The 18,526-nt window shown below is 35.6% G+C and overlaps 1 protein-coding gene across 1 annotated transcript in view; it reads right to left on the bottom strand.

The window, feature by feature from the left end:
* Nucleotides 1-711: 711 nt before the first annotated feature.
* PTPN3 (protein tyrosine phosphatase, non-receptor type 3) overlaps nucleotides 712-18,526 on the bottom strand; it is a 106,066-nt gene continuing 88,251 nt past the window's right edge. The window contains exons 23-26 of the mRNA XM_009330441.1: nucleotides 17,649-17,777; nucleotides 9,140-9,285; nucleotides 8,356-8,491; nucleotides 712-4,375 (exon numbers count right to left, since the gene is read on the bottom strand). Coding sequence (XP_009328716.1) covers nucleotides 4,298-4,375; nucleotides 8,356-8,491; nucleotides 9,140-9,285; nucleotides 17,649-17,777 — 489 coding nt within the window. The 3' untranslated portion in view covers nucleotides 712-4,297. The remainder of the gene's footprint in view (nucleotides 4,376-8,355; nucleotides 8,492-9,139; nucleotides 9,286-17,648; nucleotides 17,778-18,526) is intronic.

Genomic DNA, 18,526 nt, shown 5'->3' with positions numbered 1-18,526 from the left:
CAAGAGAATCCATTTAATCAAAACATTATGTTTTATATAATGAATTAATCATTCACTTGGCTGTCAGCTGCCTTTGAACAAAGTATTTCATGACACAACTTTACCTTCTATATAGTTTCAATTAATAAATGCTTTTAACCAAGTAGACTAATTGCAGGTTACTGATCGAAATACAAACATTTCCCAGCACACATTCTTTCTGGAAAGGCTTTATGTGAAGGAGTAAAATAAACTTGCACTTAAATGCTACATTTCAGGATATATCAATAAAGCCATTATCAGTGAAATAACTATGTTTAAATTTTAATTGATTGAATATGAACCATGTGTGTCTATTTTCAACGTTTTCAATCAGTGGACCATTTATGCATTTAGTCTGACACATAAGAACACTATCTACAGGGAAGAACTTTTGTTGTAAAACAGTATCAAATTATGCTTGTAATAAAGCAAATGCATAGTTCATTAGATATTTCAGAACTACAGTTCCTTCGAAATATATATATATTTTTAACCAAGTATTGCATAGTAGAAAAAAGGAGGGAAAAAAGAGAACCAACTGTTAAAAAAAAAGAGTGTATATGAAGAGCTATTGCTGAATTCTTAGGTACATTTTGATTGCATATAATTTAGTACCAACACCTAAAAGACAGGATTATTGAGAGCAAAACCCTGGATTACGAAATAATTTTTTTTTTTTTTTTTCAAAACACCACCACTACTCAAGGTTTGGTTGTATTTTAATGATTCATATTTCATACATCCTGTTACACAAAAGGCATTCATGGTTTATGGCACCATTTTTCTTATTTTCAATACATGGTAAGATCTTTCCCTCCCACCTCCATCCCAGAAGTGTTCCCCTGTGATATTTCTGAAGACACTCTGAATAGGCATTTTAGTTACTTCCATATCAAATATAAAGCTACTCAGTTAAAATTTGTTTAATTTTGAAGGATAAATGTTAGTGTATTTCACAGTGATGAAACCCTCAAAAGCTTATTACTCCCTCTTCATCCACCACCATGCTAGAAATTTTGAATACTTATTGTCATGATCACAAGCACAGGCAAAATGGAGGTTAAACTGTTTATGAAGGTTATACAGAATCTTGACTTCACAGCATTTTCTGCTATTTGTCAATTGCTTGACAGTTAAAAAATTTTGTTAGGAGTTTTAACTCCTACCAAAAAAAAAAAAAAAAAAAAATCAATCAACTCTGTGCCTTTTTAATTTCCTAATTCTTGTGGAAACAAAAGCCAGCATTAAGATGTTTTCATAATTATGCTTTCATTGCGAGATCAGATCTAAGGCATACATCATTCAGTGCAAAGTCATCACACGCTACAGAGTGAAGACAAAAACCCTTCACTCTCCCCTATGGACCCTACAGGTACATGTGCAAAACCCAGCAAGGCTGAAATAAAGATGGACACAATGTACAAGATACTTGTGTAGTTAATATTTGCTCTACGTTTTTAAAAAAAAATTCTGATATTACAGAGATTAATATTTTTATAGCTTTGAGTAGTGTCAGTGGCCAGCAATTTCAAACAAGTTATTAAAATCAAATAAGAGTTCACAAATGGTATTACCGAAACCGTCTAAGTTAACCAGAACAAGAGCAGCATTTGTTGTCACAATATGACCATCATCGTTCAAACATACACATACTAACGTAGGTCAAGCCTATACCATGTATCTTCAGACCGGAATTCTATACGGAATAAATTTACAGTGTTTTGGTAAATACATATTTGACATGAAGAAACATAAATAGCGATAGGAATATATCAATAACCTTGAACACAAATAAACTGTAAGTTTAATCAAGTACTTCCCTGAAAGAAACAGATGTCACAAAGCGATGCTCTAAATATTTTTCTTACTATTTATTTTCTAGGTTTTTTTCCTCCTTGCCTTTTTCACTTCTTGACAAACTATTAATTGCAAGTCACACCAACTGCAAGGGATGACTTTGAGACCTGGGCACAACAAAACTTAAAAAAGATCCTTTACAGAAAGGCACACACATTATAAGAAAAGGGAGCTTGTGTTAACCACCCACCCAGCAGGCACAGATTCTCTAGTGCCCACTACTCCTCACGTGGGAAAGAGCCACCAGGTTTTCTCACTGCTCAATATTCCCTCTGACAACAGCAGGCAGTCTGCGCTTGTACAACACTTCTCTACATGCATTTTTCAAAAAAAGATCCCCAAGCAACACATGCATATCCAGTATCATTTTACATTTGGAGTCACAGACAGACTGAGTGACCTGATGCAGTTCAGCAAGTTAAGAGTGAACCAGAGTTACGGTTCCTTGCCTTCCAATCTGTGCCCAATCAAGCAAGAGGATAATGACCCAAAAGTATTACAGTATATAAGAATGCAGTGTATAAGAATGAGCACAAACCTGTTCACCCTTCAACCTAACAAAGCCAAGAAGCTTTCCATGATGCCAATTACCCTGCGTGTTCCAATTAAAACTCTTTTGATCAATAAATAGTAACCAGGTATCTTCTTTACCTATAACTAATAATGTGACCTTGAAGAAAGGACCAAGCCTACCGAAGACAAGAGTCAGCAATTTAGCACATCCTACATTCACGTTTCAGCTATGTCCTGGGGAAAAACCACAACCTTCTGGTAACATGAGATGCATATTGTACAGCTGTGGCAGTTTCTATAATGAAACTCCAGATATAAGTGATAATATCCATAATACAAACCATAATTCTAAAATATATCTGAATGTGTGTGTGTGTGTATATCTCTCTCTAAAAAGAAAATTATCTAATTCTCTTTTATACACATATAAACATCTGGCTAATATGCCCCATAAAAATTTTTCCTAATTTAGGACTAATCTTTTAAATAACAGAGTTTTAAACAGTCCCTTAGAATATTTTTTTTTTAAACACTATTCAAAAAATGAAGAACTACCTCAGGGTAATCAAAAAGCACATACAAATAAATTAACATCATACAAATGTGGTTATATTGTTCAGAAAGTCCAATTCTCCCGTTTGAAATGAAATGGAGGCCAGTGTACCTTAGGGTGAATTATTCATCAACGTACAAATTCGTTCTCTCTTTCCACGTAAATCTTCATGTGAATTTAGCTGCATTTCCATAAAGCAAGAAACACAGTAAATCCGCAGAACTCTTGCAAAAGGGAGTTGTGTTTCACTGGATAAGAGCAGTTTTTGCTGAAGGGCAGCGAGTCAACATTTTATCACCATCTGAACACTAGCAACACCTGTGCCCTTGTGAGCTTCACACCTTGAATTAGCAGCAACATATTTGATGGGTTCAGTAGTAATTTTTCTTCCAGTATTGGATTAGACTACTTTGCATATACAGTAAGTCAAAAGTCTAGTACTCGTGTGCAACATTAATCCACATTTACAAGTGAGAACTCATAAATACACATGGAAACAAAGGTGAAAGAATTAAACCTCATTTTAAGTTAAAATGTTTTTAGTCCACATATAGAAACAGCAGTGAAAAACAAGCATAAAGGAGATGGACAGAAGAAAAGGAGTACAATAACTAAAACTGTAAGAAGCGGGTCATTGTTAAACGGGCACGTTGCAGTTAAAATTGATCAACAGATGTAGACTGTACCATCTGCATAAATGCTTAAACGCAGCATTATTTTGCACATCACATACAGTAGATGTGATTTCTAAGAAGCATATTATAACAGCTGGCATACTCACTAATAGATTTATGGCAACGGAATACTTAATTTCTCCAGCTCTTAATGTACAGTAGTTATGCATTAGCATTTAGAGCTCTTCATCAGCCTTTTAGAAGTCGAGGTCACATTTCCATGAATATTTAGTGTCCCAATAAGAAAGTCACAAATATTCACCTTCAACGAACTTTCAGACAATACAAAGATATTAAATACCTTCTTAAGCTGAATCATTTCAATACTATTAGATTTCTTTTTGCATTTTCAAAAGAAACACAAGGACCTTTGTAACTTCCAGAGTGAAGGGTGTTTTAAGGCAGTAAAAGATATGTATTAAGGTTTCCATGATCGTTTATGGTGTCTATGTGAATAAAGCATATTACACACAATTGCTCTCATATATTTATCTACATGACTTTGTTATACTGTACATGATTTAGCAATCTTCTTGAGAAATTTAAAGTGCCACAGTTCAAATGTGCTCATCTGTCTTTTCGTGGGCTTCTAGTCCATTCCAGTTGTTTTCAGAAACAAGCCCTTGCTTTAAAGAGCAGTCTTTTTACGGGGAAAAATAATTTATCCTTCACTGCTGTGCTAACTGGAATCCAGTGGGCGAACCAATCCTTCTTTGTAAACACGAAGAATAGCTTCACAAACAAATTTGTATTGACTCTGTATAAGAAAGAAAAAACAAAAACATTTATGGATGATTAGTTAGACTCCTGATTATACAGTAGTATTTAATAGGACTAACAGTCCCACTGCTTCTTTTTCTCCTGGACAATGACAGGAGATACAAAGAGGGAAGGAGAAAATCCAACTCTCCTGGCTCTGTTCACAGCAAACAAAGGTAACATTTACTCTTCTTTGAAGGACAAGCATTAAAAATCTCACACCAAGGAAAACACAATCCCCAAATTTAAAAGAACACATGCTTAAATCTCAGGGAATAGGATTTACTTGTAAAAGCTATGCAAATTTATATGATTCTTCTGACTAAGTTCAACTAGTTATTTAAGTTCTTTATACATCTCATCTTTTTTTTGGTACTGTTATCTGATTACCACAAGTATTTTAACCTTGCCAATCCTGCAGTTACATATTACGGGACATGTTTAAGTTACGTGACCAAAAACACATTTAAAGTTACCATATAGGTTATATAGATCCAACTGCCTTGTTAAAACTTTCTTTTTAAACTACCTACACTATTGCAGAAAATGGAGTCACTTTATTTTCAATTTGTGATCAGACCACACATCTCCTTTTTTAACAGAATGGGATCAAAGCCTTTGGAATGAATATTTTTGAAGAGTAGCAGCGATATTAATCTTCTGTCACACAACATTTTGAGCTCATTTAGTTCTTAAAGTCTTCATAAATTAGATTAGCATTTCTTTTCTGAATTATGCTATTACAAAGACTATTTCTTCAATGACCTTGTGATGTACCTATTTGTTAAAAGCAATTAGCCTGTGAGCCTCTTTCTGAAAAGTGATACAAGGAGACATTAGCAATAGGACTAGTGCAGAACTAAAAATCCATGTAGCCTGAATAAATTTTTATGACTAACACAATCCCAAGAACTCAAGATGCTGGAAAGTTAAAAGAACTTACAAAGCTCAAAGCATACCTCTCCTCTTCTCCAAAAGTACTTTTTGCTATTGTCAAAACCCCCAAATGAACACCTTTCTCCAAAGCTCCATGTCATATATTCAGAGAAGCACAGCTTCACATTTTCTAAATCCTTTTTTTACACATTTGAAATGTTCTCCCAGCTGCCCGTATATGTCAGCCCTCATCAACTCTCCAGGAGCATCTGGAAACATTCCCCCAACCTCTCCCAAAGGACAGGGCTAAAAGATAACGCTTGGACTGTGAAGGACATTAGGTTGCATTTAAATACCAGTAGTTAGGAATGTTATTCTTGTCCATAACCTTCATTACATTTTCTCTAAAGTACAGAAAAACTTACGGAAAACTGGGGGATGGAAATTGATTTTCCGCATCTCGATTTTCCTGCCTTTTCTTTCAACCCTTCAGTCAATTACTCCCACCTTCAATATCACTCTGTTCTTTTGTCTTTATTTCTTAATTACCTTGACTTTTCTCTTCATTGTTATTGTCATTTGCATATTTCTACTGCCTGAGCAAGCCAACTGTGATATTTAGCACTCTGTTCAATACTTCTGTTAACTCCTTTGTGTGATCAAGTTACTGAACAAATAAGAATGAGTACTTCAGCATTGCTTCCTCTGACTCAGACTCTGACTACTTGTTTTCTTTGCTCTTATCTGTTGCATGTATTCTTACTGCTCACTCAGCTGATAACTAGTTCTATTACGTACGTCCTGAAGCACTGCTTTCTGTATTGTTTAGTATCTCTAATTTCTCTTTAATGGAACATAATGGTTAGTTTTTCTTTTTTATTTTTTTTTTTTAAATGAAAGGCCATACAGTTACACAAATTCTGTTGTATTTTGGTCGAAGCTTTTGTTTTGCTGTTCCTGATGACCAAATTACAGTTCTTTGAGAAATTACAGCTTTCACATGATTAACAGCAGACACTAAACTGACTAGTTAATAACTCTGGTGAGACCATTCTTACTGACTATGCCCTGTCTGATTTAACTCACAACATGCATCTGGCTATGTGTGTCATCTTAGAATTGGAGCACACACACAATCCCTACAGGGTAGCTGAACATGCTTCAGGCAAGGCTATTACAACTGAACAATCCCTCTATTACAACTGAACAGTCCCTAATGGCTTCTCTCCCAGAAGCCCTAAGCTAAATATCAAATATGAGCAGTGGGGCTAGCTGGAATGCAGGCATGGGAACGCGATAGAGCAACCAGGATAGATCAAGATGTTAACATGCAGCTCTGATATTCTGCTTTCTCACAGTTGAGTGCTTGCTTCTGTGTCTCATTTACAGTACAGTATGCCAATTCTACTCATTGGCTTTTCACAACAGTATCTGCATACTTCAGAAATAACAAGTGAATTTAGTTTCACAGTATTGCTGCTACAGATCATCCCTCTCCTGATTGTGCTGATAGTGAACTGTGGAACACAGCAAGCAAGGTAAAGAATCCTACTTTAGATACTTGGTTTTCCACACTCGGGGTCTGATTGTCAGTGTATTTATTACTATTCCCCATATTCTTTAGTTGCATCAAACTGTAGAGTGCAGGGACAATTCCTGTTGATTTCTTCCTGTTGTAACAGGAGGGACTCGGCCTTCTGGCAAGCTGAAGTTTACTTCAGGTTCTCCTGCCTGATTCTCAAAAAGCTGACCACCTCTAGAAAGTTTAAGCCTGAACCTGCTCAGTTCATTTTAGAAACTGAGGGGCGCAGACAGGTACTACTCCAGAAGTCAACATTCAGCTTCCTTAGCCTTGAGGCTAGTGTTTCTCATCTCATGACATCCTTTGACATCAGCTCAGCCTCCATTTCTGCAAGGAACAGGCAGGGGACTATTCAGACAAGTCTCTCCTCAACCATACCGTCCTGATGCACTTCCAGAGAGTGCACTCATACTGCAATGAATGACAAGAGTCCCAGCAGCATGCATGAACAACCTCTGGTCACAAAGCACTCTAATCTTACACAAGCAACCATAATTCCTGACACTTTCACACCCTTTGATAACGCAAGACTTTTTCCCCATCTAGTCAATCATAATGCTAGCTCCTGCAGTCATTAACCTGTTAATGAACAGAATTTGTTTTCTCAAGTTACCTTCTTCCTTCCCTTGATCAAGTGGAAACCAAGGCATCTTCTTTTGAAGATGAGAGACGGAAATGCCCAATTTAACTGTTGACTTCATGGCTCTAAACCCCTTTACTTCCATTTGTCATAGAGCATAGCGCTCTCAGATAACCCACACTTAATATTCTGTCATTCGACATCTACTCAAGAAAGTACAGCCTCCCATCCTTCACCCTTGGTCTCTAATGTCAATATGTTCATTTCCAAAGCTGACACAAAATTGCCCTCATGATCTCAAATTGTCTTTGAACCACTTCTATATTAAAATCACCTTCTACTTTCCTATTTCAGTTATTGATACTACCCAACTTCTCCTGAATTTCATTCTTGTCCTTTGTTTTTCCAGACTGGAGTAGTGGCACAATTTAAAAAAAAAAAAACCAAAACCACATACATTGTTCCTATCGAATTTCTACTCCTAAAGTGGCCTCTTGAAAAGCCACTTCCTTTCTTCAAATCATACCACAAATGATTTTACCTTTTAATTTTACCTTCAGTTTAATAACTTCCTATAAGGCTCTGTACTAGAATGAAAAGCAAAAAATTATTCTAGCTTCTTGCAGAGAATTTAGACAAAGGACTGTGAACAGATGATTTAGGCAAGTCTGACTTTATGCATTCTAACTACTTGCAATGTATAGAAATCAATTATCTTTTAATGGCAAAGTAAGAAATACTTACAAAAAAGTTAAATACACACCTCGCAAGCGAAGCAGCCTTTGCCACCACATTATGTTATGCTAAATGCAGGAAGCATGAAATATAATGGCAACTGAAAACTCATACAACTAGATAATTTTAAAAATTTTTGGATCTGTTTTAAAACTGGACAAGTGCAGTATATATACAGAAAATGAGGCTTCCTCTCATCACTTACTGATGTTTGCACCATCATAGCTCGCTGGTCTCGCATTTTTCGTACAATATCCAGCGGATAAACAGGTTGATTTCTTTCAATTAAGCACATGGCTGTTTCCATAGTGACCAATACACCAGTGCGACCGATTCCAGCGCTGAGAGATGTAACAGAAAAATAGTCTGTAAAATTAGGTTTTTGCAATGCACCAGATTCATATCACAGTCTTAATACTAGGATGCTAAATAGCCTTAGAAACTACAGGAAGACCTTAATAAATTTAGAACAGAGTGCAAAATTTATTTTTAAAGCAACGTCAGTAATATTTCCTGCCAATTATTAAAACCTCACTTAAAGTAAATGGATTTTTAACAATTATAATTGCTTACAAATCTAAATGTACTGGTTTGGTATTTTTGACTAAAAAAGGTAAGAGCTAATTGACTTCTTTTGACAGGCACTTGGACAGCAGAAAAAACACCTTTGCAGTACCATTCAAAATGAGGTTACAACAGCAGTAGAGGATAAAAATGGAGAATAGCTTACACTGCAGATTATCAGCTCTGTGATAGTTACGTGACTAAGCCATCTCCCCAAAAGGTTGCAGGAGAGAGGGAGAGAAAAGAAACTTGTCCTTTAGATACACCACCAGTGCTTCCATCTTCAACAGTGAACACTAGTATCGCACCGTTTAACGTTTTCATCTAATTCAAGGGATCTCCTGTTTTGCAGACAAACTTTTCAAAGTAAATGCTTATTCTAAGGCTGAAGCAAATCTATAACCAGAATTTTAAAACACAAGTACCTGCAGTGAACAAGGACCGGCTCATTCTCTACTCTCTTTGGCCTCATACAGGTCACAAACTCCAAGAAGTCCATGGAGTCATCAGGGACACCATGATCAGGCCAAGCAACGTACTGGAGATGGGTGACAGTATGGTGTTGTTCTGTCTAAAATACAGTAAGGTTTTCAAAAAGCGTTCAGTGTTATGACTCCTGATATTTACTAGATACAAGTCATACTTTTCACAGTAAGCGTATTCTGCAGATGCTATAAGATGCATACGATGTAGAAAATGTTTGTCATTTTAAAATTCAGACTGAAGTATGAACATATAATTCTTAGAAAGCATACAAAAGGCATAACATTTTCTAAATAAATGAGATACCAAGTTTAACTTCTGCAATCTAAACAGATTTTAATTTTTTTAATTTATTGACTTGACCTATCATACCCTGACATCAGTGATTCACCTGAGGTAAAATGCTACAAGACTTATGCATAATAGCACTATATAATAGTTTAGAACAGGTTAGAAGAAGAAGAAACAGCTGAAACCAGCAGAAAAACTACTGAGAACAATATCAAAACAACAGGGTCTTGGGGCTACACAATCTATTCTAAATATGTATGTCTGTATGTACTTACAGATTCGGTTATAATACAAAGTTGCCTGCAACATTTGCTAAATCTGGTTTCTCTTAGAAAACAATATACATATTGTTCATACATACATGTTCATTGTACATACATGAACGACCCACAGGATACTTTTCTGTTTGGAAGCAATGTAATTAGTTAAAAGATTCTGTTGTATGAAGAGCTCTTTTTTCATTCAATTATACCTAAAAAAATCCCGGTTTTACAGAAGTTCTTCCAGTTTAGCTTTTTGTTAACTTTGATTATGAAATCACTCGATCATCTTTGCATTCAGATTGGGCCCAACTGCTATGTTACAGATGTAACCAATGATTAGGGTGGGAAGGAAAAAATCTAAGACACTCCTGACCTCTGCTGCATCATGCCATGACAATATCTCGCTCTTTACAAACTGAGACAAGTCTTCATGTTCCTTTATTTCTTCCACACGTTTAGCAACAGTTAAACTGTTAGCTGCATTTTATCGATGTCCATTACTAGACTTAACATTTGACACCCTACTGAACTAAAACTCTCCTTCAGTACTCTATAAAAGTTGGCGTCTCCCTAGTCGTCCAGGCAAGAATGTTTTCATGATGCTAGTGACTTTAAGAGGGTTTTTCTTCTTTTCTCTTAAGTGCACATCTACTGAAATATATGACCTGTTTTTAAATGCCTTCAACTGCTTGCCTTCCTCTTCCACTGGAGGAAGTGGTTCCACCCCCAGGGAGCAGGCTAGTAAGATACAGAAGACTGAATAACTACTGCCTATGTACCAAGTAGAGTCCTAGGAAATGCGTTTATTCCAGTCAAAGCAATTGCAGAAATTACAATTGCCTCCAGGGACATGAAGATAAACAACACAGCTCATACTTTGCTTCTTAAAGGCAGAGCCTGAGCAATCACAATTAAAAGGTCTAGCATAAGGCCCAGGTGGACAATGTAATCTAACAATAATGACCAAGCTTGCTGTAATACAAATTGCATTGGGATCTATCATCCAGGTCATCAAAAGACCTCACAACAACCGGGATCTCTGCAAGAAAAAGCATGGCCTTTTTCTACTCAGCTTTGCTGCTACTATGTAGTTGAGCTTGATCAAACGATTACACTTTAAATTTTTTCTGAAATGCCACAGATTGAAAAAATACAAAAACATGACAAGGAAATATCATTAAAAAGTCCTCTTGCGCAAATCTGCGCATGCTTAATCAGAACCTCTTCAAAAGGGAAATGAGATAGCGCAGCAATTACATCTAACAGTTTGAGCTAATTCTCTTAAATCAGAGACATTTGAATTACAGCATTCAGGTGAAACAAAGACTTGATTCATTCTATAATTATCCAAGAGTGAGTATCCAGTCACCTTCCATGTGCATCAAGAACTTCAAGCCATCCATCATGGATAAGTGCCAGTAGCACACCTGAGAACCACCGACAGTGATCTGTAGCATCAAAAGCCATTTTACAAGCTCAGAAAAGAGTTAACTTAATTTTTACTTATCAGCGATTCAGGCTCAAATATAGCGAGTTGCGTTTTTTTAAAAATAGTTCATCGATATTAAGTATAACAAGCACGTCACATAGGACTTATTCAGAGTAAGAATAGACTGTAAGAACATGCTGTTAGTCCTCAGAGCTGCTTCTTCTAGTGTGATAATCTTCATGGTCTGTTACATGCCCTATTCATCCCTAGAGACCAACACAGCTGTTTGTTAATTATTCCAGGTATGCCTCAAGCTTCAATATAGTTTCCTAGTTATTTGTGTTTTGATGTAATCAGTTTTGATTCTTTTGGTTGAGCTCTTCCAAGATGATTCAAATTGTTAACTTGACCATTACATCACTCACTTTTCAAAATGCACAAGTATTTTAAAATACTTCATTTTTTTTTAGTAAGTTAAACCTATTGTAAACAGTAGTTATATTCATATACATTAGAACTAATTTTTCTAATTCTAACACTTTTGTGTCTCATGCAGAAGATATCAAATCAGTACTCTGATGAAGTCCAGATTTTTTAAAATCTATTTTTAGTGTTTTTTTTTTTTTTTAATATGAAGTCTTCCAAGTCTTTACACTCATAATGAAAGTCAGCTTTTAAATTCAGAAAATGTCAGCCAAATACCACCAGACATGGAAATAACTTGCATTAAAAGACCATCACGGTTACTAGAATCTAGCACTCATACATTAAAAAAGTGCTAGCATTATAGTTACTAGTCCCACAGTTAGCCCCACTGTACATGTCCTATTATCAATACTTATTTTTAAACACACTATTTCTGCCAGACTCTGCTTCCTTATACAAACCTGGTAATGGAAAATAAAAGGTAGCTTCTCATTATACTCAGGTTGCTGTCCAAACCATTATTCTCTGCAAGTCAGCTTAAATCCTTTCCACAAATTTTTTTTTTTTGCACTGAGGTTTTCAATGACAGTCATTATTGTAGCATCCTAATGACTGATAAATGTAGAATTTCTCTTTATAACATCTGGCTTTATTAGTCCTGTTTTATAAGTCTAAACTTACAGAAAGTGAGACAGCAAGAGTTGCTCATGGCCCGGTTGCTATTTTTGCCTAACTTGACATCATACACCTTGTTGTTCCAAAAATATTTAATGCTTTTTGCACTCACGTGGACTGATTTCAATTGAATTTATGCACTTGGTATTTCCACAAATCAGCTTAAAACTGGTGGATTAAAAAAAAAAATGAGTCCAAATGACTTATAGACTCCAGTGACACTTCTGGATTATGTAATTTTCCCAGTTTATCATCATCCATTTGGCCAACATTTAGCTGCTTCACGGCATGAACTCACATTTACTTGGCAAGCAGCTACAGAGGTCTAAGACATCATATCTGTCCCAAGGTATTTGTTACTGTCCTTCTGACAATGGTTATTGTTGCTGCAGCAAAGGTGTCAGCCAAGAAAAAGATGTACTTGTACCTACCCCTCCTGTGCAAATTCAAGACATCTTACTGCAAAAGCAACTTCATTGTGGTTAAGCTAACATTCTAGATTTTGCTCAAAAACACAGGGTAAAGACACATGATCTTTTCCAATAAGTCTGCCATTGGGATTGCAACTCCTGACAAAGTACAGGGCTGTCAGAGGTAATGCTTCAAATGGCCGCTGTGACACTTGCAAAACAATCTCATTGTCAAGACCTTCAGCCACAAAAATATCATTCTTCATCCTTCTGCAGTTTGCAGCCTTGCTTGTTACAATTACATCAAAAGGCAAGCTTCCTAGTTTCATTCTCCTAAAATGACTCTCCCTGATTAATAAAAGAATCGGGTGTTCTTCAGAAAAACAACACACACAGCTTAGAATGGTAATACTTATATAGAAAGAAGGAAATTTAAGCTTGAAAAGTCAACCTTAATTTTGACTTTTCTTAAAATCCAAGCAACTGATTTTGCATTTCACCTTTTTATTTAATGCCCTTTTTGGTTTAGGTTATATAATAATCTTCAATAAAAGAATATGAAAAGAAATTTCACCACTTAGAACTACATTAACCTTGAAATGGTCCTATTATCTTCTAAGCGGGAAAAGGTATGCTCTTTGCTAGTGAGTTTCACAAATACACCTTGAAAGCTGAGACTCAGTGATCAGAGTTAAAGCCTAGTTTCTGAAGGGTAGATACTTTGGCATTTCTTTGGACCACTGTTCCCACCTCATTATGCTTCTGTACACCCTTGCCATAACACTTTTAATCTACTTTTGTTCTTCAGCTCTCTACTATTCAAAGCCAACTGTTTTCTTCTATCACGCGTATTTGACAGAACAGAACATGTTCAAAGCAGAGAATTTTCAGAGAAGCCTTTAAAATACCTCTGCAGTGCAACAGGTTTGTTCAAGACATTTATGACATGGTCAAATTTATATAGATTTCTTTGGAAAGAGAAAATACAAGGTCTTGCTTAATGTGCAGAAGCAAAAGTTTCAGTGACCCAATCTAAGAATCTTTAACATGAGCAAACTCAACATTTCCCCCCACAAACTGTTGTACGACATGTATCTGGCAAGGAAGACAAATGGCGTGTAAAGCCTCAGCCTAAATGATTAAGATGTATAAAAATTACAGAGATTCTATTTTCAGCTGTTTATAGCAGAAAGTGCTGGCACTACACTCATTTACATTGCTGCCTTTGTTTCATCTAATATCAATTTAACCCCATCACTAGAAGGCCTACATGCTGGTCATTCATAAACAGAAAGATACCAGTCATTCTTCATCTTGCAATTTTACCTCTTCCCTTCAGCAAACAGCAATATCCTTCCTTAGCAAAATGAATTTATGCTTAATCTTCAATTTGTTTGAACTGCCGCATCAATTTATCTTCTTTTTCTTCAAACCATCCCCTCCATCATTGTGATGTCCATGGAAAGTGATAGCTTTTTAATTTAAAAGAACCTTATCTCCCCAAATCCCTCTATTTGCATTGTCATTGTCTGCACGATCATGCTAAGCAGTCCACATTATGACACAAGGAATTGCCTTAATTACTTTGACCTGGGTTGTTTTTAAGGTGTAAGTGCTCTCTGATGGCGCTCACTCCTCATTCATTATAGCAACGGTATAACTGTCTTTAAAGGATGAAATTCAATACATTTTTAAACATCTTGAATTTTTTTTCTTTTTCTTTGAATGATTTAGTTTAGTTAATAAAACTAATCAGGTGGAAGAATGGCAGGGCACTTTGGAAACAACTAACAAGGTGTGGCAACAACTAGCATAAGATGTAGCAGAATAAAAAAAACAAACTTGCAAAATTACAGTTTTCAAAGTTATCTGAGTAATATGCTTCAGCAAGTATTGTCTCCACAGCCTTGCTAAGTTCCATGGCTGGATTCTAGTCACACTTAACTGAAATAAAGAAAAATGCTTGTTTAAACAAGGGAAAGCAGCAAAGAAGTTTTTTTACAAAACATAACTGGATGAAATTGGTGAGATTTAATGGGCAATGATATTTGCAAGGCAATTATCTTAAACAAAACTGAATGAAAGTTTGCTTCAGGCTTCCCATGCTATTTTTTCAATGATTAAAAAGAAATATTTATCTTGTTTTACAAAATAGTGCACTGTGTGATGAAGTTTGCACTCACACTACACAATTTCCTTGGTCTGTCTGTTCTGGTCCCCTGTGTGTTCTGAAGCTTTTTTTTTTTTTTTTTTAATTTTTAAAAAACCAACCTCAAAAACCCCAAACTTAGTGCTTTATTTGCTTTTCTTTCATTTTGCTACAGGATAGCTTTCAATCTTGGTCTTGAAAAGAAAAGGCAGGAAATTAATCCTTATTTCATTTCATGAGGCTTAGAAAGGTTACAAATATTTCACACATTTACAGTCATTTGCTGATCTTCAATTACAGGAAAAGAAGCACCGAGTTAAACTGCGTCAGAAAAATCCGAAAAAGTTTCTTGTTCCTCAAGTCTTCTGAACATATATAAACAAAAGGCCAAGGGCATCATTTCATAAACTTCTCTTTTGAGCTATTTTCCCCTAAAGGCAGATTTGAATTCTGTGCAACTTAATTCACAGGAAATTCTTTCACAAATATGCCTTTCCAACAGAAATCAAGTCTTTTGTGAGTTTGGAAGCTTTATCCATCTTACTATTAAAAGCTACTTGTCTTCATAAAGACCAGTCCAATGATGCTCACCTTAGTTCAGGGAATAATAAAAACTTGGTTTGAATTCAGATGACTTTTTATGTATTCTTCAAAGAATATAACAACAATATCTGTGAGAGGTAGTACCTATAAAGCTTTGCAAAGTCTACTCAATCACGAGATGCCAAAAGAATACATTTGGTCAGCTTTAAGAAAGCAGCTCAGATAATGTGTAAAACTAGGAGATACTTCAGTGTTTCAGAGAGTTCTGTCACTATGTTTTAACAAGCTACAAAGGTTTTTATTTCCATCTGAAATGCCAGATGCACACAGAGCTATAGATTATTAGGGTCATAATTTTACTGTGCGTTGAGTGTTCTTTTGAGTGTAGCTACTTTATTTAAGTGTACAAATAAACTTGCCTTTAGTGAAAAATCCCAAATAAACCCCAAAAACTCAAAACAACCTTCCCCTCACCACAACAAACACACATCCACCTAGGACTAGCTTTAGCATGCTTTTGTCTTACCTAGATGAAATCTATGCAAGCATACACCTTTGCATTAGAAACTATGTCCTCAACTGAGAGTTATGATGAGACAACTTATGCAGTTAAAGATCCTTGTACCTTTCACATCTGTTAACATGTCTACAACGGCACACTATTCTCACACAACCTTTATCTCAAAAAGAATTAACTTGTATTAAAGAAAAACAAAACTGACTGCCCTGTTCTCATTAGGATTTTGACTTATCACATGCTAGTAAATAGACATCTGAAGTGAAAACACATACTGAATACAGTCACTGGTAAATTTACTCAAAATTATGTACCAGTTTAATAAACTCTAACCAAGTAAAAGAACAAGTATTTGAAAAGAGTAAATTGAAATTTACAAGAAGCATTAGCTAACCAAAGTTAATTGGCAATCAACTAATTTGAATGACAGGGACTAAAAGTTTGTCTACATATACCCTGCAGTACTGCTTTAATGAGGTTAGTTTCTTCTGTGCTGACATTCAAGTTTATCACTTACAGATTAATTGGCTGAAAAACAGAACCAAAAATCATGCTGCTCCCTGACTGGATGGTTTCTCATAGCTAGGAACTGAAACTCTGTAAACCATCTTAACTGAGACACCTTTAAGTGCTGGCATCTCACACGTTTATGATTACAAAGGAAATCTTAATCATGTTAAAACAAATTTGGATGGACTGTCAAGTGATAGATTCAGTTGCAAATTTATGAAACTAAAGGATTGGTTATCTTGCTCTAAGAACATCAATGAAATGTTACATTTTAAAACAGATATTTCCTTTTTCTTACTACTAGCAATTGTATTAACAGTGAAATCTACTTAACTATACAGAAATTTAAAATATCGACTAGTATTGGAACTGTAAATTAGCATTTGGTCAGTACACAGTGATTTCTTACACACGTATCTTATGATAGCACAAACACTTCATCTTTTTAGAAAATACTTGTGACCATAGAATTTTGGAAAAGAGATGAAGAGGGAAATGTATAAGAAACGTAGGACAACTTACAAACAAAAGCCAAACTTCATCCCCTATATTCAGGTTGTGGGAAGTCTAGCTGTGATCTGAACACAGATTTCACAACACAAGCTGATACACAAGAAGTATTCCATGTATTTAACTTTCTCTTTGCTTTATAACACTCCTATTAGTATTAACAGTTAAGGAATGTAAGTACCTTACAGAAGTTGAGCACATTTCAATTGAGATATATAAGGATTTTTTTCTTTTTTAAAATCTGACTAAAGATGATGAAAAGGAGCTGGTGAGATGCTGCATCTTCTCTCAAGACAGCACTATTACGATTCACTTGGTTAATGGCACATACAGCTAGAACAGCTAACAAAGTGACCCATATTTCATCCTTGAAAGAGCACAGTTACTTAGAAAAAACTCTCATTGAAAATTGAAATACTTGAAGAATCAGTGACTGCAAAATTGTTTACAGAAAAGCACTAAACTTCTTTATGAAACTTATTACAGTACCTGTACAGCATAATGTATTAATGTATTATAGAACTTCAAAAAGTATGTTTTTGAAGAAGCTCTAAGGAAATAATTATACTATGTTGATTCATATAATATATACATATTCTTTTTATAAAAATGTGTATATATACACACACGTATATTCACACACAGAGATGTACATGCTCAGACACAGAGTCTATATCGACCTATCTGTACATGTATTCATTCAGCTATTAAAGATAATGGGCATTTACCTCGACATTTGTAATCACCATTTCTCTAACAACATAAGCGATCGTACAATCTTCAGAGTGGCATCTGACACGAAAGCTGCCATATTCCATTACATCTGGTGGATCAGGCCAATACTGATGACATTTGGTCTGCAAAGAAAATTAAGCGTAGATCAAGACTTTATACAAGCACTTCTGTTTCCAGCCTCCTCTCCTATGCTTCAAGGACTTCAAGGAGCAGTATAAAATCTATTCTGGTTTCTTGGTGAGGTGTTTACATCCAGACTGGAATACAACATGATGAAACATGCTAAATTCTCTATAAATTTGTATTTTAGTCATTTTAATAAAAATTCAGGTAAATTGGATGCAAGATGCTTTCTGTCTGGTACTAAACTGCAATCGCTAAAATGACTTCTCAAGGCATAACGTAGGAGGAGAAACACGTGGATTTGTTCCATCTTAGGAAGAAAAGCGTAGGGGAGAATTTATAATTATCTTCAGCCACCTAACAGCAGGTTATAGTGAAGACAGAGCCACACTTTTCTTGAAAGTGAACAATGAAAGGACAAGAGGTGACTGAAAAAAATGCAAAAAGGGAAATTCTGATTAGATGTTGGCAAAAACTATTTCAGTGAGGATGGTCAAGCACAGAAACAAGCTGCCCTATGAGGCTGTGGAATCTCCATCCATGGAAATGATCAAAACTTAACTGACACGATGCTGTACAACCTGCATGAACTTCAAAGCTGCCCCTGCTTTGAGCAGAGAGGAGTGGACCAGATACCTCCACAGGTCTCTTCAACCATGAATTATTCTTAGACTCTGAAGCAAGATCATGCTGGAATGCAAAAAATAATGCAAACTAGCCTGTCCCCCTGCTATTCCAACACTGAAGT

Source organism: Pygoscelis adeliae, unplaced genomic scaffold (genome assembly GCF_000699105.1).
Source record: "Pygoscelis adeliae isolate BGI_AS28 unplaced genomic scaffold, ASM69910v1 Scaffold78, whole genome shotgun sequence".
Classification (NCBI taxonomy): Eukaryota; Metazoa; Chordata; class Aves; order Sphenisciformes; family Spheniscidae; genus Pygoscelis; species Pygoscelis adeliae.
The sequence above is the reverse complement of the archived record's forward strand: the minus strand, read 5'-3'. Positions and strand labels throughout refer to the sequence as shown.